The sequence below is a fragment of the Triturus cristatus genome, chromosome 2_1, assembly GCF_964204655.1.
Source record: "Triturus cristatus chromosome 2_1, aTriCri1.1, whole genome shotgun sequence".
In the NCBI taxonomy this organism is placed as follows: Eukaryota; Metazoa; Chordata; class Amphibia; order Caudata; family Salamandridae; genus Triturus; species Triturus cristatus.
In genome coordinates this window covers 77,465,618-77,488,909 of record NC_140581.1, presented here as the reverse complement: position 1 = coordinate 77,488,909, position 23,292 = coordinate 77,465,618, and the positions used below count along the sequence as shown (strand labels likewise).

Sequence of the window (23,292 nt, the reverse complement as noted above, 5' to 3'; positions counted from 1 at the left end):
GAGGGATTGACTGGTTGTCCTGCTGTGCTGCCCTACGCCAGGATGAAAGGGTAGGAATGCACCGTATTTTTGAAATACGGTGCCTTCCCGTACTTTCCACCTGCGCTGGTGCACAATTTTTCTGCCTAGTGCCAGTGTAGGCACCCTTGCACCATGATGCAAGGGTGCGTCGGTGCAGGGGTGCATGGCGCAGAAGGCAGCCCACATGGAAAAAGATAAAAAACGAGGAGAAATTAAAAATATTTCTCAGAGTTCATAGAGTACAATTTGCTTTTACTTGCTCAGCGGGTAGTTATTGGCGTTAGCTTCTTCATTCCAGGTACAGGTTCACGGCACAGGACACATGCTATCACTGAAAATGTAGGTGTCAGGCTTACGTCACTGCTGATAAAGAAAGTATTGATAACACTCATCAAATAATAACACTAGAGGAGGTTCAGATTTTTAGGTATTTCAGACGAAGATGTAGAATTGCGGGCCCCAGCATTGGGGGGGCTGGTTGCCAATCGGTCTGACTTTAGTGCACAAATGCATGTCCGCACAGCCAGTGGGGCGCGTTCGCGCGCACAGCCAGTGGGGCGCGTTTTAGCACGCACAGCCGGTGGGGCGCGTGAGCACGCACAGCCGGTGGGGCGCCGGAGGACCCACAGCCGGTGGGGCGCGTGAGGACGCACAGCCGGTGGAGCGCGTTGGCACGCACAGCCGGTGGGGCGCATTGGAACGCACAGCCGGTGGGGCGCGTTAGCACGCACAGCCGGTGGGGCGCGTTAGGACGCACAGCCGGTGGGGCGCGTTAGGAAGCACAGCCGGTGGGGCGCGTGAGCACGCACAGCCGGTGGGGCGCGTGAGGACCCACAGCCGGTGGGGCGCGTGAGGACGCACAGCCGGTGGAGCGCGTTGGCACGCACAGCCGGTCGGGCGCATTGGAACGCACAGCCGGTGGGGCGCGTTAGGACGCACAGCCGGTGGGGCGCGTTAGGAAGCACAGCCGGTGAAGCGCGTTGGCACGCACAGCCGGTGGGGCGCGTTAGGACGCACAGCCGGTGGGGCGCGTTGGCACGCACAGCCGGTGGGGCGCGTTGGAACGCACAGCTGGTGGGGCACGCGTTATCACGCACAGCCGGTGAAGCGCGTTGGCACGCACAGCCGGTGGGGCACGCGTTGGAACGCACAGCCAGTGGGGCGCGCGTTAGCACGCACAGCCGGTGGGGCACGCGTTAGCAGGCACAGTCAGCGCTACACCCATGCTCTGCGCGTGAGGTGATCCTAATGAGGTTTTCTGTAGGGAATGTGAATGTTTGAGCTCATGTTTCAATAGGTGAACATTTACATTACCCGAAAAACCCACCACTGGGTCACCCCGATTAGTTTATTTATTTATTCCTAATACAATGACTTCCAGAACATTGTTGGTTTTTTTAGCCAGAGGTAATTATGTTTGGGATTTTCCCTGCTTACACACCAGCACTGATGTCTTAGGCGAACCGATACAGCGGCAGTAGACACGATTTCACAACTGCTGACAGCGCCAAGACGCTGCTGACACGGACTCTGGTCATACTGAGACTGTGAAGAAGGAAGTGGAGAAAAGATTCACCACAGACAGAAAGGAGAATAAGGAACTTGGAAGAACAGAAAGCACGTGGGTAAGGTATCGGATTCAGCCCTATCGCAGCTCCTAACTCATCGCTGGCTCTGCAGCAAACCAGTCTCTCTAAGAAAGGAGCCAGCGCCGAGGGACTGGCTCTGGGCAGTGGACGAGAGGAACCCCCCGTGTATGCTCCCCACAGCCGGCTCCTGGAGGACGAGGAGAAGCACACACCTGTAACTGGAAAGGGAGAAGCAGTGGTTACAAAACACAGCTGGTCTGCGGTGGGGGCAGTGTATCCAGTGCGGGCAGTGCAACCAGTGCGGGCACTGTGCACAGTGGGGGCAGTGTGTCCAGAGGAGGAAGTGTACCCAGTGGGGGCAGTGTAGACAGTGGGGGCAGTGTACACAGTGGGGGCAGTGTACACAGTAGAGGCAGTGTATTTAGTGGGGGCAGTGTGCATAGTGGGGGCAGGGTATCCAGTGAAGGCAGTGTAACCAGTGGGGGAAGGTTATCTCGTGGGGGCAGTGCATCCAGTGAGGGCAGTTCATCCAGCAGTTGCAGTGTATCCAGTGGGGGCAGTGTATCCAGACGTGGTATCTCAGCTACAGTCCCGCACTTGGTCAAGCTGTGGACACACAGAGTGATTTGTGACACATGTAGAGGCTCTCCCTCCTGAGCACTCTGAGGGCAGCGTCTTCTCGGATCCTTTCCATGAAGCGGGATTGAATAGTGTTTACTGAGCCCGCGCCAGGGCAGCATGATTACTCAGGACTAGATACTTTCAGTCAGACACAGAAACTGACCTGCTGAACGGTGGATCCCACATAGGTCCTTTAATGACCTATGGACAAGATGAGCCCCTCTACCCCACCCGAGGAGTCCAGGCAACCCGTGAGCCCACCCGGGATCCACCGAATGCACCTTTTGGGGGTTTGGCTGCTTCTTGTTTCACCAGGTGAGAGTCGGATCAGATTTGATTTCATATATGTTTGTAGTTAACATGTTTGTGTTGGATATCTGTCACGGGAGACTTTCAGGGTAGATCCCAGATCTAACTTTCATAAGCAAGATTTATGTCTGCTGATCTTTAATGCTCTGGAAGGACCTCTCTTAACTTGACTTGATTTGAATTCTTGTATAGCACAATCAAATGCCCTGAGGCGTCTTGACACTGAGCCACAGGGAAGGGAAAACACAGCCAATAATTCCTATAGAGCCAAGTCTTTAAGGCCTCATGAAACCTCATAAGAGAGGGACCGGTTTTTCTTTCAAGGGGGAGCATATTCCAATTTTGTGTGGTACCAACCACAAAGCTCCTGCCTCCCCGAGCGGAACGTTTATAAGATGCCACCACCAGATGTCTGGCTCAGTGTCTTCTCTGGGACATACCTTCTGAGTTTCCCTCTCAGATAAGCCAGACTTAATCTCTGAAGTGCTTTGTATGTAATACATAGAGCTTTGAGCACTATCCCCTTTTGAATAGGGAGCCAATGTAGCTCAATAGGGCCTCAGAGGCAGACTGAAATCTCTGAATCTTCATCTGAATTCTGGAGAATCTGAAGTTTGTTCGGGGCAACGTTTGTCAAATTTTGATACAGGCCATTACAATAGTCCATTCTGGACACTACAAAGGCCAGAACAACTGTCTGCAGCAAATTAGGTGGAAGAAACTGTGCATTATTCCTGATAACACCGAGCGAATAAAAAGCGGTGGAAATCACCTTAATTACTTGATCCTTGTAAGTGAGTCTGTCGTCAATCAATATTCCCAGATTTGTTACTGATGCTGGAAGCGAAGCCAATTTATCTGGCCACAAAGATGGGTTCCGGAAAGAGATATTATTTATGAAAAGGATAACTACTTCTGTTTTTGAGGAGTTCAGATCCTTACTCCCCCTCACACAGCTATTGAAGGTATCGGTCAAGTTTGGGCCTTTGCTGGAAAGTGAAACCATGATCTGGGTGTTGCCGGCATATGAGACTAGTGACAGCCAGAAAGATTTTACAAGAGCCACCAGAGGAGTGACATAGATGTTAAAGAGGGTTGGACTTAACACTGAGCCCTGGGGAACACCACACGGTAAAGACAAGGCTTGAGATGGAAATTCCTCCAGGGTCACCGTTTGCATTCGATCTGTCAATAAAGATCTAAATAAGGACGGAGTCATAGAATCAATCCAAATACATTCTAACCGGTCACTCAGAAGGTCATGGTTGACCGTGTCAAATGCTGCAGTCAAGTCGAATAGGATAAGCGCTGCATTGCCCCCATTATCTACTATAGACCTAAACAGCTCAGTGGCCACAATACGAGCTGATTCCATAGAATGTCCTTTGAGGATGATGGAAAAGCCAGCCCGACCAATAGAAAACCCAGAGACCCCACTGCTCAGGTGTATTCCATTTTTCATGAAGGTTTTTTTTTTCTTAGTGTACATTGATCGCGTGGATCTGTGTGGACTGTGGTGTGCGGGTGATACATAAATAATGTTTGTAGTGCATTTTCGAGATACGTGACCGACTGTCACTGGTAAGTCATTTTTAAACTGTGGTCAGATTTTTTAGGTGTTCTGTTATATTTTCTCAAAATTGCGGCGATGATTCAAAGTGTCAGAAAAAAGTTATTAATTCCTTAGCATGCTCATAAATTATAAACCTTTAAATAAAATCAGAGGAATATGCAGGGAATACAAGTATATAATGTAGAACTTGCACAAGTGCCACATCCTCATTTACTGTGGGACTTGTGTTGTTCTCGTTTCCTGAATAGACGGCACTCCTTCCTAGAAGTAACCTGGTGCTGTGGTGAGCAGGTGTAGTACATGAACAAATGTGTGTAAGTGTGTGTAATGTCAATAATGTTAATGATGTCACAGAAAACAGAAAAAAAATGCTTTACCCATCGCGCTCCTCTGACAACACCAGAAAGGATTTTTCATGCAGCGAATGTTGATTTACATATGTGCTTCATACATGCTTTACATACATGTATATAGCAACGTTTTGATGCAAATTTTTGAGTTACATCTGGGAAATTCTTTGTCATTGGCATTACCAATACAACTTTCTGAAAAACAAAGAATCTAAGGGGCTTATTTACAAGCCCCTTGAACCGCCGGTACGTCACCTGCTGGCCAATATTTACAAGGACACATAAATCCACCCCGCTTGGCTGTAAGCGTGCTTGTAAACATCGCCCCTTCTCATGCAATACTTTGCGTGTAAGGAGCGTGACATGGGTGTTGCTATGGGTGTTCCCACGCAACATCCATGTATTCTGATGCATTTCCAGATTTACGAGAAATTGTAAACCTGGAAATGCGTCAGAATGCCACACCACCCGCAAGGCGCAACAAAGAGAAATGTTTACATTTCTCCTAGTTTTTTCCTCTTTCAATGTGTGCTGCATTATACAGCACACATGGAAAGAGGGAATCACCTCAATTGATTGTTTTTGTACATGAAGGTCTCCCTTTCTGCACAAAAACAATCTCCCCTAAAACACAGACACCCTTGCACCATGGCGCAAGGGTGCCTGAGCCAGCACATGGCTGTTGGTTGGGCACCAGCACAGGGGAAAGCACAGGGATGCGACATATTGTTGTAAATAGGTCACATCCGTGTGCTTTGAAAGTGACTCAGTGAGGAGCAGCCAAATGGCTTGCGGCACACTCTGAGTCACTTTCATTGTAAATATGGCTCTATGATTTTTGCACTATGAAGTCCCCAAACTGACAAGAAATCTCTGCCAGCACTTTCCACTATTTTGGTCTGACCAACAAATGTAAATCTGCTGTGCACAACATTAGTTCCAAGGTCCACTACAGTGGATTTAAGGGTAGCTACACTGGATCCTAGGTCATCTACACTGGATCCAAGGTCAGCCACACTGGATCCAAAGGTCACCTACACAGTATCCAAGGTCAGCTACACTGGATCCAAGTACAGCTACACTGGATCCAAGGTCAGCTACACTGCATCCAAGGCCAGCTACACAAGATCCAAGGTCAGCTACACTGCCCCCAAGGTCAGCCACACTGGATCCAAAGGTCACCTACACTGGATCCAAGGTCATCTATACTGGATCCAAGGTCATCTACAGTGGATCCAAGCTCATATATACTGGATCCAAGGTCAGCTACACTGGATCCAAGGTCAGCTACACTGCATCCAAGGTCAGCTACACTGGATCCAAGGTCAGCTACACAGCATCCAAGGTCAGCTACACTGCATCCAAGGTCAGCCACACTGGATCCAAAGGTCATCTATACTGGATCCAAGGTCATCTATACTGGATCCAAGGCCAGCCACACTGGATCCAAAGGTCACCTACACTGGATCCAAGGTCATATATACTGGATCCAAGGTCAGTTACCCTAGGTCCAAGGTCAGCTGCAATTGGTCCAAGATCAGCCACACAGTATCCAAGGTCAGCTACACTGGATCCAAGGTCAGCTACACTGGATCCAAGGTCAGTCACACTGGATCCAAGGTCAGTCACACTGGATCCAAGGTTAGCTACACTGGATCCAAGGTCAGTCACACTGGATCCAAGGTTAGCTATACTGGATCCAAGGTCAGTCACACTAGATCCAAGGTCAGTCAAACTGGATCCAAGGTTAGCTACCTTCCTGTGCCTGAAATTCCAGATGTGTTTAATGAAACTATATGTATATTGTGTTTACTACACACCCTACTATATGTAACCTCTCATTCCTTGGCTTCCTGGTTTGTGTAGTCTGATGTAATACTGGTATGAAGATGAGGTCCATGTAAACATATTAAGACAAACCACAAACTACTCGCTGCAGAGTAGGGGTCATGGAGAGTATGATGACTGTTCTTGCATAGGCAATCATTTTTAGGTCGAAATCTACCAGACAGCATAGCTGTCTAATATGCTAATGACATCTTAGGGACTTTCGGAAAGCTTCCCTGGGAATGCATTCCACCCATTGCTTACCATTGGCTTTGTGGCTTGTAACTCACAATTTCTTGCTTTCTATTTGCTGGCTTTAGTTGTTTCAGGCTGTGCTACTTGAATATACACTTCCCTTGCCCAAACCCTATTCACTGTATTTCTCCACCAGTACTGAATTTCTGTGAAAAGGCCTTTAAATCTTGTTCTTATCTTGCCACATTTTCTGTGCATTCAAAGGCAGAGGTCAGATGTCAGGCTCTGTCTTCCAGGATACTTAGGGGCTCCTTAGGATGGCAAGCGGATTTGATCCGTCCGCCACTGTAGCGGTGATTCGGTCCGACTGCCATACGTTCGGCGGTCCCGCCCATTCAATTACGATGGGACCGCCACCGCTGCGGTCGTATTCCGCACCCTTAACATTGTGACGGTGGCTGCTGACAGCAGCATTGCTGCTATGTTAAAAAGAGCATGTTGTGCATTTCACTGCACTAGGTGGCAGGCACTACACTGTTCCTGCCACTTGGTGCAGTGAAATGTAGGGGTGTACCATGGGTACCCCCCCAGTGCACCCACACATCCCCTCAACACAGGGGGGCCCGCAACAGGCCCTGGAAGACATTCTCCGCCAGCCTTTCAATGGCAGTTCAACCGCCACAGAAAGGCTTGCTTCCGCTGGCATCATAAATGTGCCGGCAGAGCCTGCTTGGCTCAGCTGCCATTGTGAGCATGCTGACCGCTCCGCCGGGCAATCGTGACGATTGCTACCAGCAGAAAAGCGGCGGCCGGACTTTGCGTCCGCCGCGATACCCACCGCCATCCTAATATGGCGGTGGGTAATTCCCATTTCAATGGCGGAACGATCCGGCGGTGGCGATCGTAACACCATCTTAAAGTTCAAAAGGTTTTTATTGGATAAGTAAAGGTGTCAATACATGAGAAAAAAGAAAATACAAACATATCTTCAATTAGAGGAGAAAGTAAAACATGGTAATGAAAATATACAATTAATCAGAGGATAACAGAAGTTTTAAGGCTGAGTAACAAAAATCAGCACTGGTACTAATGAGCAATAAAGTAGCTTATATAAATAGAATAGTACAAATGAAAATCAATGTCAATCAGGGGGGCTTAGGGACCTCTTGCTGAATAGGTGAGAGATGAGAGGAACGTTTAGCACAGGTATCTAGATACAAGGTTACAGGAAGCCATAAATCATGTCGTTTAGCAGCTAGACTAAGGGGGTGTACAAAAGCAGTATCTAGCCTGTGATTATAGCAAACATTGTACCACCATGCTTTAAAAGAAATATTCGTAAAGTCTTTCCAGTTGACGGTGATTTGCTGGAAAGCAACAGCTAATAGCAAGTCAACAATTTGCGTGTTAAGGTCAATATTATCCCAACAAGGTGAGAGGCTTCCTAAAAAAATATTGACAAGAGAGAAGGGGAATGTGGTGTGGAATATGGCATTGATTTGGGTCCAAACTAGTGTCCAGAAATTTTGCGTGAAAGTGCAAGAGAAAAGCATGTGGAAAAGAGTGGCCTTAGGAGCAGAACAGGACCAACAAAGATCTGGTGTAGAAGAGAATCTCTTGTTCAACACCTGGGGAGAAAAGAGAAGCCTGTTATATATGAAAAAGAGGGTTTGTGTAAGAGAAGCAGCTCTAGATGTCTTGCGAAGTTTGGTCCATAGTTTATCCCAAAGGGAGGTGGGCCAAGAGATGGCAAGGTCAGACTCCCATTGTTCCTCAACTTTGGACTTTGGCCTAGGTGTGGGAGTCGTGTGAAATGAGTGGTATATTGAGGAGGCTGTAGGGTGAGTGCGCAAGAAGGAGTGAAGCTGTGAGGTATGATTTGGGGGATGGGCATGCGTGAGGGGGTTAGAAAGGAGAGCATAAGTGGACATAACTGCATTTTTAAGCACAAGGTACTTGCAGGCAAAAGAACGAGGGAGATGGAAGTGCTGGCTGAGAGCGGAGAAGGATAAGAAATCAGAATTAGAGAAGAGTTGAGAAACCCAGAGTAGACCCCTCTGTCTCCAGGTTTTCCAATAAAAGGGCTTGCGATTAATGGTAATACTATTATTGTGCCAGATAGTGGAATTGAGGAACTCTGCTGTGGAGGAAGGGGGGTCTGGAGAGGTGGAAAGAAGCAACTTGGCTGTGAACTTGTGGATAGGAATGGAGGAAAAGTGAGGTTTACGAGAGAATGAGAGATATTCAGCAAAAGTGAAAGGGGCTAATGAAAGCCGCTCAGTGGTAACCCATAAGGGGGACGGCTCAGCAGGGTCTTGCAGCCAATGGGAAGCTTGCCGCAAAAGGAATGCTTTGTGGTAAGCAGGGAAATTCGGGAAATTAACTCCACCCTCGGATTTGGGGAGTTGCAATCTAAGCAGGGACATGCGTGCTTTTTTGCCGGACCAGAGAAAGGAGGAGAGAATGGTGTTAATTTTCTTAAAGAACTTAGCAGGGATAGGAATTGGGATGTTGGAGATGGTGTAGAGGACTAACGGGGAAAGCATCATTTTAATCGTATCAAGACGACCCCACCAGGAAAGGTATAATGGGTGCCATCTGGAAGTGAGGTCGGATAATTTCTGGGTGCATTTGGTGAGACACAGCGAGACAGTGTCGGAGAGGGAGGGAGTTATGTGTAGACCTAGGTATTTGATGTGTGAGGGGCTCCAAGTAAAGTTGGATGCCATAAAGTCCGGTTTAAAAGTGAACTTAGTGAGGGGTAGAATCTCACACTTGTCATTGTTTAGCTTATAACCTGAAATCTGGGAGTATTCGTGGACTTCAGCTAAGAATGCGGGGATGGAAGTTGCGGGATTAGACACGAATAATAGAATATCGTCTGCGTAGGCAGCAAGTTTAATGTTAGTGTGGGAGATTTGGAAACCGTGTAAGTTGGGGTTTTGACGAAGTTTTGAAAGAAAAGGTTCCAGGGCCAAATTAAAAAGAAAAGGGGAGAGAGGACATCCCTGACGAACACCCCTACCAAGGTTAAAAAAAGAGGAGACTAGACCATTGGCGCAAACCGCCGCTCTAGGACTGGAATAAAGGAAGGAGATAAAAGAAATAAAACGTGGACCAAATCCAAACCATTTGAGGGCGGAGAAAAGGAAAGTCCACTCCACCCTATCAAACGCTTTTTCTGCGTCTAGGGCAATGGCTGTTAATGAGTCTTGGAACTGTGGAGATTTGGAAAGGACATTAAACAACAGTCTGGTGTTATCAGTGATGAAGCGACCCTTAACGAAGCCAGACTGTTCAGGACCTAGCAGTTCGGGAAGGTAAGGGTCTAATCGAATGGCGAGAGATTTGGCATACAATTTATAATCAATGTTGACTAAAGAAATTGGTCTGTAATTCTTACAATACTGGGTGTCTTTGCCTTCTTTGGGTATAATGCAAATGTGGGCGTCTGAGAATGTACCTGAGGAAGAACCGTTTAATATGAAGGAATCAATAAGGGAGTGGAGTCTGGGCAGCAACAATTTGGAGAAATGTAAATAAAATTCTACTGTGAATCCGTCTGGCCCAGGGGCCTTATCCTTCTTGAGTGACTGAAGCGCTGTGAGTAATTCATCACCAAAAATTGGTGATTCAAGGGCAGATAAATCAACAGGGAAATTAGGAGGCGGTTGGATGGTGGCAAAAAAAGCAGCAAGAGATTGAGCAGTGGGGTGCGTCTCAGAAGAATAGAGTTTGGAATAAAACTGGGAAAATTGTTCTAAAATGTCAACATCTGTATGCTTTAAAACAGAATTAGCATCGTAAACAGATTCAATATTCAGTTTGTTCTGTTTGACTTTTAAATAGTTGGCTAAAACCTTCCCCGCCTTATTCTTACCACCATAAAATTTTGAACTGGATTTCAACAAGTACAATGAAGCATCCTCAGTGGATTGTTTATTAAATTGCATCTTAGCAGCAATGAGGGCGGTCAGACTTTCTTGCGAATGGGATGTATAGAAAGAGTGCTCTAGCTTTTTAATCGTACAGAGGAGATCATTGATGCGTTTGCGAGCATTCTTGCGTTTGGTGGCCACAAAACTGATAATGAAACCTCTAGCTGCTGCTTTATAGGCATCCCAAACAACGTGGTTAGGCACAGTGGGTGTATCATTAATGGTGAAAAATTCTGTGGTGAAATCTACAAAGGAGGCGGAGAATTTGGGGTCAAGGAGTAAAGTGTTATTGAAACGCCATCTCTTTGGTCCGGTGGACTTGGGTAAAATGTCAATGTTTACAAAAACGGGGGCATGATCAGAAAATAAGATGGGGCCTATATCAGCGTGGGTTAGGGATTGGGACAAATGGTGGGAGAGGAAGATATAGTCAATACGTGACTGAGAGTGGTGAGTTGGGGAGTAGAAGGTGAATTCTTTAGAGGTGGGATTGCAGAGACGCCAAGCATCAATGAGTTTGTGTTGGGATATCGCTTGGGCGAAAAGCTTGTGGGATTTATTAGGGACAAAAGGTACCTTGGAGTTCCTGTCTAAAAAAGGGTCGAAGGGAAGGTTACAATCACCTGCTAAGATAAAATTATCGTCGATATATTCGGTGATACGGGAGGCCATTGCACGCCAAAAAAACTGATCGCCACCAGTAGGGGCGTAAATATTAAGGAGGGAAAGAGGGGCGCCCTTTGAGGAGAGTTTAACGTATAACCATCTGCCATCAGGGTCTGATTCAGAGCTCAAGAGCAAGTGAGCAAAAGATTTACGAACTAATACAACCACTCCGTTCCTCTTACCATCACCCGGAGATGAGAACACAGAACCCACCCAACCTCTCTTAAGTTTGGCAGCCTCATCATCAGACAGGTGTGTTTCTTGTAAAAAGGCAACGTCTACATTCAGTTTGGCTAAGTGAGAGAGGATTTTTTGTCTCTTAATAGGAGAATGCAGACCTTTAACATTCCAGGAAACAATTCGGACTGACATTAAGGATTAATCAGAAAGTGGATCAGTTGAAAGGTAGGACAGTAAGGAAATACCTCGCAACGAGCAAGGGCACAAGAGAAAAAGAGAGTGAGGCGAGAATTAACGTGAATGAACAGGAGTAGAAGAAAAAGAGAGAGAGGAACCAGTGAGGCCATAGAGGTAGGAAAGAGCCAAGAAAGTAAGAAGAATGATAGGAAGACACAATAATTCTTAAAGATAATGATGAGAGAGATGAGAGGGAGAATCAAATAGGTAAAGAGAGATGAATACAAGCAAGAGAGCCAACAAACAATGAGGAAAATAAAGAGTGACGAAAGAGAAGTGTAGAAGAACCATGGAAAAGATAGTGACACCAATAAATCTGAAGGCAACAAGGGAAAAGGGGAGGTAAGGAAACATCGAACGTAAAAAAACATGATAAATAAGGAATGAAGAGTACTTACGAGGGGAAGCGTGGGAGAAATACAATCAGGAGCTGGGAACAAACGGAAACACATGTGGAGATGAGGGAAGGGAGGTAGGGCCAACTGGGAGAGGCAAGGCAGTCGGGATGAGGGGAACGTCCAACCAGAGATAACACAACGGAACGCAAAACAATGATCTGTGAAGGGAGAAAAATAACAAGGTTAGAAACTCGAACGCAACAAAGATAAAAAAGAAAACATATGACCAACTGAGGAACTAGAACAACACTATCAAACTATAAAATGAGAAATATAATCTTAACTAGAAGTCATAAAATCAGAGGAACCTGCAGAAATGAAGGCAAAAAAAGTAAACAGATTAGAGGGTCAAATTACAACTACAAAAACAAGTCATGGTGGGTGGGAAGAGGAACCAGCTATCTCCATGTCATGTTGACCACAGGAGTTCAAGAAGCTTCGAAGTCGCGCTGGATCCTCATATGTCGTTGTCTTGTTGTTGTGAGTGACCTTAAATAAACAAGGATGAAAAAGCCCATATCTGGCACCAATGGAGCGAAGGTCTGGTCTCATATCAAGGAAGGCTTTACGACGGTTTGCAGTGGCCCTGGCATAGTCCTGTGCAAAGAACAAAGTGGAGCCTGACCATGTGAGACGAGGAGATGCTTTGGCAGCTAAGAGAACTTTCAGTAAGTCTGTGTACTCTAGAAAGTACATTATTACACCTCTAGGCTTTGTTGGCGTGGAAGGAGAAGAGGGAGCTCGACCAAGCCTGTGGGCACGTTGGATGTTTAGTGAGGTATCTTCAGGGAGATGAAGAAGCTTCGGAAGAAAGGATTTGAAGAAACTAATGGGATCATTTCCCTCACAACCCTCCACCAGGCCGTAAATACGGAGATTGTTGCGTCTGTTGCGATTTTCAAGATCCTCCACCTGCTTCTGAAGGGAGGAAATCTGCGTGTGCACGTGGGAGACCTTGGTGACAGAGTCCTGAAGAGAGGACACGTCACGCTCCACCGACGAAACTCTTTCATCCATCGAAGCCCAGTTGTCAGTGAGAATCTGCAGCTTAGCATTGGTCTCTTCCATGTAAGGGCGCAAGGCCCGTATCTCTTCGAGAAGTAGCTCCATAGAAATGGGCGAAGAAGGCTTAGGAGGCGAAGGAGGGTCCTTTTTTAACCTCTTAGAGTTCGCTTTTGCTGAGGGTTGTGAGGGGGTGTCCACAGTCGACGCCATCTCAGTTGAAGCTTCCAAATGGGCTAGTGCAGTGAATAACTTGGAATTTTTAATGAAATTACGCTTTTGAACTCTACTGGAGCAATCCGCCATCAGCACACCTGTGGAGCGTGAGGTCTTAAGATATCCTATTGCTTGACTCAGAAGGGAGCAGAAAGCAGATTAATACAGAGACATGCCAGGTCAAAAAATTGGACTCGTAGGAGTTAGAAACTGAAGTCCTAAAGGTGGTCGCCCTTCATGAGGAGAGGTGAAAATTCCAGTCAGAACATGCAAGATGGTCTCAATGTTCAACTAAAAAGAACTCCAAATGACACATTAATGTATAGATGTGCCAGACAAAAAACTGTAGACGTAGCTATCTAAGGCTAAGGTCATAAAATGGCCGCCGTGGATGAGGAGAGCCAAAAAATTCCAGTCAAGACCATGAAAAAGGTCACCCTTTCAAAAGAAAAATAAAGAAAGTCACCTTAGAATATTGGTCTGCCGCATTTGTGCCTCAGAGGCTGCTGGGGTCATATGTGTGCGAACGAGGCATCCAGGAATTTCATGCGCGCTAGAACGCGCTGTTGAAGCATTCGCGGGCAAAGATAGACAAAATGGCGGCCGCGGCCGATGATAAGCCGCGACCGGAGGTAAAAAGGGCTGTTAAGTCCGAAATAGCTGTGCCTCAGGAGCGAAAGGGGGATGAAAATGAGCCTGGCATCTTCCGGTGCAAGGGGCTTCCCTTCGTTACTGGAAACGGGTGCGCGAACCGCCGGTACTCTCCGGTTCGGACGGAGCCGTCACCCGGACGCCGCCATCTCCTTCGGGCGCCTAGCCACACCCCTCGTAACACCATCTTAATGAGCCCCTTGATGTTTACTTTTCTTTCTCTGATTCCAAAATTAGAGTATTTGGGTGACAATCTTGATGGCTAAGTGGGGTGTGATGTACTATGTTATTGTTTTTTCTAGCACAAAACCAAATTTACATGTCTGTAAATGAACTGAGCAGATATTTTAGAATAGGACAAGTAAAGCACATTTTTAGTAATTCTGAAGTATGGGGGAAATAAATATTTCAATTCATCAAAACAATCAATACACTTGGTAATGACATTTCCACACATTAGTGTTTGTGAGCTGTGTACTTTTATCAGTAAAACTATATGTCTGTGCAAATGTTATGGTCATTTCAATTGCAGATGCATTGTCTGTAATTTTAGTGTGCTACCACATCACGCATATCCACTCTAACTCACTCCACTCTACTCTGCACCACTACCCACCACTGCACTCTATTCTGCAAAACTCCACACTATGCCTTTCCACACTGCATCACTGCACTCTACTTTGCACTCTACACCATGCTATTCCACTCTGTGCTATTCCATTCTACTCCATTCCACTCTATGCCACTGCAATCTACCATGCACCACTCCACGCCACTGCACTCTATGAAATGTTACTTAAACCTAATACACTCCACGCCACTTTACTCTTTGTCAGTCTAATCTGCACCACTGCACTCTTTACCACTATACATCACTCTGCAACCTTCTACTCCACACCACTCTGCTCTACACTGCTGTACTCTACACAATTGCACTTTACATCACTTTACTCTGCACCACTCTATGCCACTGCACTCTGCAGTAATGCACTCTATGCTGCCCTATTGCATTGTACACCATTGCACTTTACATCACTATACTCTGCACCACTGCATTCTATTCTAATGCCCTCAATGCCACTCTACTTCACAGCACTGCACTCTTCAACATTCTACTCTACAACACTGTACTCTCTTACACTAAACTATATGTCACTCCATTCTGTGCCTCTGTACTGTACGTCAATGCACTCTACACCTCTACATTCTACGACACTCTAATCGACTGCGCACCACTGCCCTATGACACCGTTCTATGCCTTTTCACTCTATGCTTCTCTACTCTACTCTGCACCACCCTACTCTATGCCAGTGCACTTTATCCCACTCTACTATGCACAACTACACTCTTCACCTCTGCACCATTGTACTCCGCACTACTGTACTCTGCACCACTCTACCGTATGCCACTGCAATCTAGGCCACTGCGCTCTGACACTATACTCTGCAAAATTGCACTAACTGCACTGAACTGAGCACCACTCTACTCTGCACCACTGCACGTTATGCCGCACCACTCAATTCTATGCCACTCTACTGCACTCTAGGCCAATGCACACAATGGCACTCTAATCTATTCTGCACCAGTGCACTCCACACCACTCGACTCTACACCACTCTACTCTATGCCACTGCACTCTGTGCCACTCTGCTCAACACCTCTTCACTCTAACCTGCACCACTCCACGCCACTCTACCTCACTTGACTCTGCTATGAAACAATCTACTCTGCACAACTGCACTCTATGCTACTCTACTCCACTCTGTGTCACTCCTTGTCGTTGCACTCTACACCACTACATTCTACTCTGCAGCACTCTACTCTATGTCGCTGCACTCTACACCAATGGACAATACACCATTTTACTGAAAACCAATGTACTCTGCTCCATTCTACTCTGCACCATTGTACTTTATGCCACTTCACCCTATGCCACTCTACTCCACTTGATAACACTCCACTCCCACTCCAAGCTACTCCACTCTTTCACTCTACTCATTAAACTTTACTGCACTCTAATGCTCTATTGCACTCTCTGCCACTCTACTCCTCAACAGTCTTTGTTACTCTATGCCACTTTGACACAACTCCACTCTATGACGCTGTACCCGACTCCCTCTACGCCACTCCCTTGCACTTTACTCCACTCTATTCTATGGCACAATACTCCACTCTGCTCCACTCCTCCACTCCATGTCACTCCATTCTATACCACACCACTTTGACACACTACAGCATTTTATTCCACTCCATGACAATCCACTCTCCTACACTAGTCCACTCTATTCCACTAGCCTCTACAACAGTCTACTCCACTCTATGGCACTCTACTCTACTCTACTACCCACTACTCCTCTCTATGCAACACCCTCTACGCACTCCATTAAACTCTGGGCCCATCCACCCGACAACACTCTACTCCACTCAGACACTCTACTCCACTCTATGCTACTCAACTCTACTTCAGACCCTTCTACTCTGACACTCTATTCCCTTCACTGCGCTCCACAACACTCTACTCCACACCACCCTGTGCCACTACATGACAGTTCACTCATATAGACTCTACAATACTCTTTGCCACTTCACAACTCTCTTCTCTGCTCCATAACACTCTGCTGTACTCCCATTTACGACACTCCACTCCAATCTCCTTCACCCCACAAATATCTGGGCATGCAGAACAGCAGCAACCCTGGTGTACAACATAGCTAAAAAATGATGGCAAAGCCAATAGGTGTTGCATAGGGATATTGGCTTTGCCAATGCTTGTTCTCAATACGTATTTAAGAAATAGTTTTAAAATACAATTGTGGGAGAGTTTAAGTTGACTTTCCAATTCCATATATGTGTGCCAAGTGTGTTCTTATAATTGCATTTTGCATGTATCTGTTTCACCATCACTTTAGGCAGCACTGGAGTGTTTGAGTGGGGTATCAATCAATAAAAAGAAATTAATCACTGGTGCAAAGTTTCACATGTTGTACCTAAAATACAGGTACACTTCCCTTTGGTGTCATTCATAGCTCCTTTTATCCTGTTGTTGGCATAACAAGGATTGATTTCACTTCTTAGCCTTAGTAGTTCATTTCTAAGCCAAAGATTTGGTAGTCCATCTATGTACGGGAACTGTTGTTCAATTTGCCACGAGTTAACCATAAAACACACTGATTTTTTCCCCTCAAGATGCTGTTGGTCGTGGTCTCGAGATATTTCTTTCTGTAGGGCCCTGAGTACCCTCTTAGCAACCTCAATTTTTTTATTCTGATGTCACGACTTGACTCTCATGTTCCTGCAAGCCTTTGCTACGGTTTCCCTAACCCCCTTTGCCCACTTCAATTCACTCGGCTGTATCTCATTTTTGCACCATTGTGATACTTTATGCTCCTCCCCACAGCCCTGGCGCTGCCAGAATCTTATTAGCGTGATATGTGCCATAATACCATTCCAGTCTACATTCTTACCACCTGGATCATCGAAGACCTGGGTAGGGACAGTACGTTTAAAAAAAATGTCCCCTCTTTAACGTCCCCCTGATTTGTACCATTTACGTTTAACAATCCCGCTCCATATTGGTACTAGGGTGGTATCATGGCCATATAAGCTTTCAGTGCAAGTCAAGCTGACATTTCTCCATAATCTTTACTACATTTTTTAGCACCACTTACTGAAGCAAGGGCCCTTCCCATCAATGCATCAAGATGGGTATGCCTTTTAGGGATTTCTTGAATGACATCCCTAAATACTTCTATTTATTTACCATTTCAAACTTTGTAGAGCCCAAGAACCAGCTACATTTTGTCATCTTTTTACCAAACCTCAGAAACTTAGTTTTTTTTCCATATTTACTACAAGTTTTTAGGGGCTGCAATATTTACTTAGCACATTCAACTTTCTTTTCAGACCTATCTCAGTTTGATCTACCAATATAGATCGTCTGCGTGAAGTAAGCATGCAATGTGTTTCCCATCTAGCGTAGGGCTGGCATCCCGAGCCACGCCTAAAACAAACGGTAAATCAGCTATGAATGGAGAGAAAAGTAAGGGGGCCAATACCCCCCCTTGTCTTAACCCATTTCCAATTAAAATCTGTGACAAGGTCCCCTCTATATTCAAAATAACCTAGGCCCAACTATAGCTATGTAGCTCTTGACCACAAGACCCTTAGGGATATTCCACCTGGTCAACATCTCCCACAATCGCTTTCATTCCACCAGATTGACTGCCGACCAGAAGTCGACAAAGCAGCAGAACAACCCCTGCTCCATCAACTTCTGCACAATGGACTAGAGAGAGATAACAATGATCGACTATAGAGTAGTCCTCCTTAAAACCCCCCTATTCAGACGGCACGATCTGCTTTGCTTCTGCGCATTCCTTAAGTCTTTCTAAAACTATTTTTGCAAACACCTTTTCTCCCACATCCAGAAGGTTAATACATCTATAGTTATTCAGGGCCCTTATATCTCCCTATTTATGGATAGGTCTGACAATTTCCCCTCTCCAGTTTTCGGGCATCTGCCAGAGTCGAGTATTCCGACAAACATTTGTGAGAAGAATTCTGCCCACCAATCGGGCCTGGTCTTTATAATCACTGCCGGGAGGTTATCTGGGCCAGCTGCTCGGGTCAGAGTTAATTTTGCTATAATTCGTTTGCGATTACTTGCCATAAAGAGGAAACTGATATCCTCATCAATACCTAGCTAACATGTGATTCTCTGCCTCGCTGGTTCTACATATTCCCCATTTATTTCTCCCAGGGACCCCTCACAAGAGTCTTCTGTCACCACACAGTCCAAAGACCCCTGTGTCTTACCAGAGTCATCTTGGACCAGCTTCCAAAACCATTTTATATATTTTTATTCTATTGCTGCCAATATTTCTCCCCAGAAGCTCTCTTAATGCATTCTTTTTTTTATTCCAAATAGCCATTTTATATTTTTTCCTTAGTATCTGAAGGCAATGGAACGCTTCTAAATCATACTTTAACCTCAGTCTTCTTTCCCCTTTTTCTTATACTTGCTTTTAATTTTTGGCATTTCTTATTAAACCAGTCCTTCCCTTTACTCTGGTTTCTCTTCTTCCTTCATTCTCCAAAACTGTTGCTTTTTATTTTGACCCTTAAACATTGAATCAGTTGGCTAATTGCATTTTCCAATCATTTATAATAATAATACTAGGGCTACTTCCAAATATTTGACTCTGCTGAAAGGCAGCAGTTTTTCCATATGCTCCTCTAACATGCGGGTAGTGAGCCACCTAGGGTAGTCCATTTGTGCAGGGATTACTATATCTCTTTCCAGTTTTAAGGGGAAATGATCACTTCCTAAGCTCTTACTACCTCGAAACCACTAACTAGTTCTAAATCTCATGTGTGCAGAAAAATATTATCTATGGGACATAGTTGATGGCCTAGCTTAAATTTACAATTGGCTGGCTGATCTGCACCGTCCTTCCATTTATAGAAACTAAACCCATCGGGCCCAAAAATTGTCCTAGAGCCAAATCTTGAGCTGCCAGATCACCCTTGTGGAAGCTGACAGCATTTACCTTTTATGATGGCAAAAGCTCCTTACACCATGGATCAACTCTACAGGGGTCTAGTTTGTGATTAAAATATCCCATCACAATGAGCAAATCTCTCTGATATGAATCGATCATAGCCTGTATATCTTCTTTCAACCTTTCCAGTATTTGCTTATACGCCTTATCTCTGCCCCCCTGCATATAGACATTTACTATGACTATACCATCATGCCATGGGTCAGGATCCAGCAGAAACACTCTGCAGGCTACCACCCATTTACATTTGGCTTCCAGGGAGACCCCCTTCTTAGCGATGTTTGCGGATATCAGGGTTATTTGGCCTCCAGACGGTTGTCCAAATTGACTCCCCTTAGCAGAACTATTCAGCTGCACATACCTTTCAATAATTGGGGTTTTATCACACAGCCAAGTTTCCTGTAAGCACACAATCGCATTACTGTAGATATCCTTTAAAACTTTCCAGTAATGACATTCTGCTATGACCATTAATATTCCAAGTAAATATACTCAGGCTGTGCGACAACCCTACCTCCTAGTCAGTCTCACTTAACCAGCCATTTTTCCTATTTACGGGAGATGCACAAGCATTTAATCTATTTACTGAAGCTAGTCCTTCCCTACATCCATCTATTTCATGGCATCTTATGGAAATGTCAAGATCTTGCTTGCCATAATTCCCCTGGTCAATCAGCCTGACCTGCCTTGGTCCTAACCCCGCAAGATTCTTCAGAAAAGGTTTTTCATGATTATTCCTTTTTGACAGTTCTGTCCCTTGGACAATCTGAACCTTAAGTAGCTCATGCTCTGCATTTACAAGTGCTGATTTCACCAAACATGAGTACAGCAAAACATTTGTTACATCATTCCCTATTCTATTTCCAGTAAGTCCCACTTGTCTAAGGTCTTGGTGCCTACATCTCACAGGGTTCCACATTTAGAGAAAGAAAAAAAAACAGCTGTGACTGATTTAGTGGGTTTGATTTTCTTGTTTTCTTCCCACCTTTCCCTTGATGTGTTGGGTAAAAAAATAACCACAAATCATGCCCGTTTCTACTTTCTTTTCTTGGGGGCTCCCCCTAACCTCACCCCTCCTTCTGCCATCTGTTGGTTCCATTTCTTTCCCTCTCCCCATTTGATTTTAGAAACTCTTTTTTCCCTTTGCCCAACCACCTGGTTACACTTACCATTATCACACTCATTTGTACTCATAGGATGTGTTTTATGATTTCTTTTTTTATGATGGGTTTCTCTACACTTTTTTTTCCTTCCTCCACACCTTCTTAGAGTCTCTAATATCAGTTACGCATACCGGGATGTTCTTTTTCTGATCTTTTACCAAAACGTTTACTGGGCAGTTATACCCTCTTTCTGTGACTACCTCCTCCTTTTTCTGCTGTTTTATTTATTTATTTATAAAGTTTTATATAGCGCGAACGTGACCCACGAGGGTATCAGAGCGCTTTACAGTATAAGAACAAAATTGGTTGAGGTAGTATACATACATTCAAAAGTGTCAATTCGTACAGAAGGAATATAATTAACAAACATGTAGGACGTAGAACAATATACAGTTAAAGAACCTTAGATGAGTGTGCTAGCAAACATACATATTATAACTATGATCGGATTCCAATGGATAAGAAGTATATAGATAAACCCAAGAGAGACCCACCACTAGCTAAGCTTTACACTACATACAGCAATTGAACAGTACGGGTAGTGATATTCGTCATACATAATAAGGACTCAATCATTCCACTTGAAGTCGGCAAAAGTATTCCAATATGAAAGATGACTCAGTGACATCATAGAAATCAGACTTATGGTATAGTCCTGTGAGAAGTTGGCCTGGCATATGCTGGTCACTAGTTCTAGTGGCCACCTTGCACCAGCCCAATTCGACTCCTATGATGTTAGGTTTAAAAGACAACCTTTAAAGAAAGCTATCCTAGTGGTAGCTGTGGAGAGCAGCCTTCAGGCTAAGTCTTGAAGGAGTGTTAAGCTTATTGTTTTACCATAGATAACCTCTTGAATGACCAAATGAAAGAGTAGCCCACACAGGTATATATATAAAATATATGTGTTTATTCTAAATAGAATCCCCAAGTCTCTTTATGAGGCTAAGGCAAAGTTATACATCAAACAAGCATTGATAGTTACAAAAAAATAGCACTGTTAACATTGGGCCCCAGGGGGGGACCAAACCATATACTAAAATAGTGGTATAAGAACCACGACAATTCTACAGGCAATGCCTAGGGCATTCAGGATCGCTTGCCCCTTAAATATCCACCCCAGGTGATTAGGAAGGGTACCCACGGGAGACGCGTGCAGTGCAAGAAGCTGCTATCGGGATCACAATACATGCCTATGGAGAATGTCGCGGTTGGAAATAAAACATTTAAAAATACTTCTAGCAGGAGTACAAAGTTAAAATTTACAGTTATGCTCTTAGATAGCCCACCACCGTAGTACCACTGTTACCTGCCCCAGGGAAGCCGGGTGCATAGGTCGATTCTGGTGTCGGGTCGCGGGCTGATTTCCTATGGAAAAAGAGTCAAAAGTTCTGCTAGCCAAAAGCGTCGATGATGCCGTGAGGATCAAAGATGTGAAGATTGAAGAGAAGGACCTGAAAGCAGAGGGGACAGAGTCTGGGTCACAGCCAGTGACCAGGAGGCTCAAAGCAAAGAGCCCTTCGATGTCGGGTGCTTCAGGATGAAGATGGTGTAGCTTGGATCTGCAGCCACGGACTCCGGGAGGCTTCAAGGAAGGCCAGCTTCGGGAGGGCGACTGTCCCACGTCAGGTGAGGGTCGCTGCGGTGTTAGTGTCCGGATTGGATCCACTAAGCCTTGGCAACCGCAACCCACGCAAGATAAACAAATACTACTACGGTGCAGACCAGCAAGGTCTGAGTGAGGTCTCCTTCGAGGAGACTGGAGAGCAGGCCTGGAGCAACTAGGGGAACCCTCGTTTGTGAAGATAGTCCTCCGCTAGGGCCCACAAGTCGTGTGACAAGGGACCACGGGAGGCGGCAATTTGGAGTGCGTAAAAGGGCACCCACGGAGTGGACTAGAGCGCTGTTACTTGGCACAATTGCTGGTGGATGGTTGGCTCGAAAATGAGCCAAAGCACAACTTCCCCACTGGTCAGGGTCGTGTGCTATGCAAGAGGTGGCCGGTGTCCTCAGGTATTGGGGATCTCGGCACCCACGCGGTCCACAGTGCTCAAACTTGTTGAGCATGCTCACTGGCCTCTGGGATGATCTGGAAACCCACCTCAAGGGAGCTGAAGGTCGTCGAAGTCCGTAGGAGCAGCGAAGTTCCAACTGGGTCACTTGCAGTGTTTCAGGTGCCTGCCAAGCAGGGGGATAACTCCTTTATCCCAAGGGAGATTTCTTCCGTCAGCTGGGCAGCAGCAAGTCGAAGTTCAAGAATCCAAAATTCAAGATTAATCCTAGGCTCTGGGGCCACGTTATTCACATTTATCCCCAAGATTAGGGGAGTGTCCAGAATAGTGTCCACCAATCAATGGTGAGGCGGGAAAGGGTGGCTACACCCTCTCCCCTTTGTGTGTTTCCCACCTGGGCATGGGGCAGGATGCCCTTGAACCGGTTCCAGCCAGTGTATGCAGAATGAGGCCTCTGCAGCTGCCTACGTGCAGCTCTGAAAGGACATTTGGTGCACACACCCTGTTCCAATCCACATAATCCTGTCTGGGGAGATGCTAGCACCTCCCTGCCACAGGAGCCCTATTTTCCAGCTGGCGAGGCTGGGGTTCTCCCCAGCAACAGCCAGCCAGAGTCGTGGAGGTGGCCGGTAGCATCCATTTTGTGTTACCTGTGCACGTTGAAATTGGTGTCTAAATTCTGCTGCTTTTCCCATATCGCCCCTCTAGCAGGGGGAATCGTATCCTCATGCCCAAGGCTGGACTGGGGGTATGATTCCTACATGTTTGACACCAAACACGATATG

General features: G+C 45.8%; 1 protein-coding gene across 1 annotated transcript in view; it reads left to right on the top strand.

The window, feature by feature from the left end:
* Window positions 1–1,589: 1,589 nt before the first annotated feature.
* The window catches only part of LOC146863775 (CMRF35-like molecule 9), a 196,355-nt gene continuing 174,652 nt past the window's right edge, over window positions 1,590–23,292 (top strand). Inside the window, exon 1 of the mRNA XM_085627993.1 lies at window positions 1,590–2,546. Coding sequence (XP_085484119.1) covers window positions 2,435–2,546 — 112 coding nt within the window. The 5' untranslated portion in view covers window positions 1,590–2,434. The remainder of the gene's footprint in view (window positions 2,547–23,292) is intronic.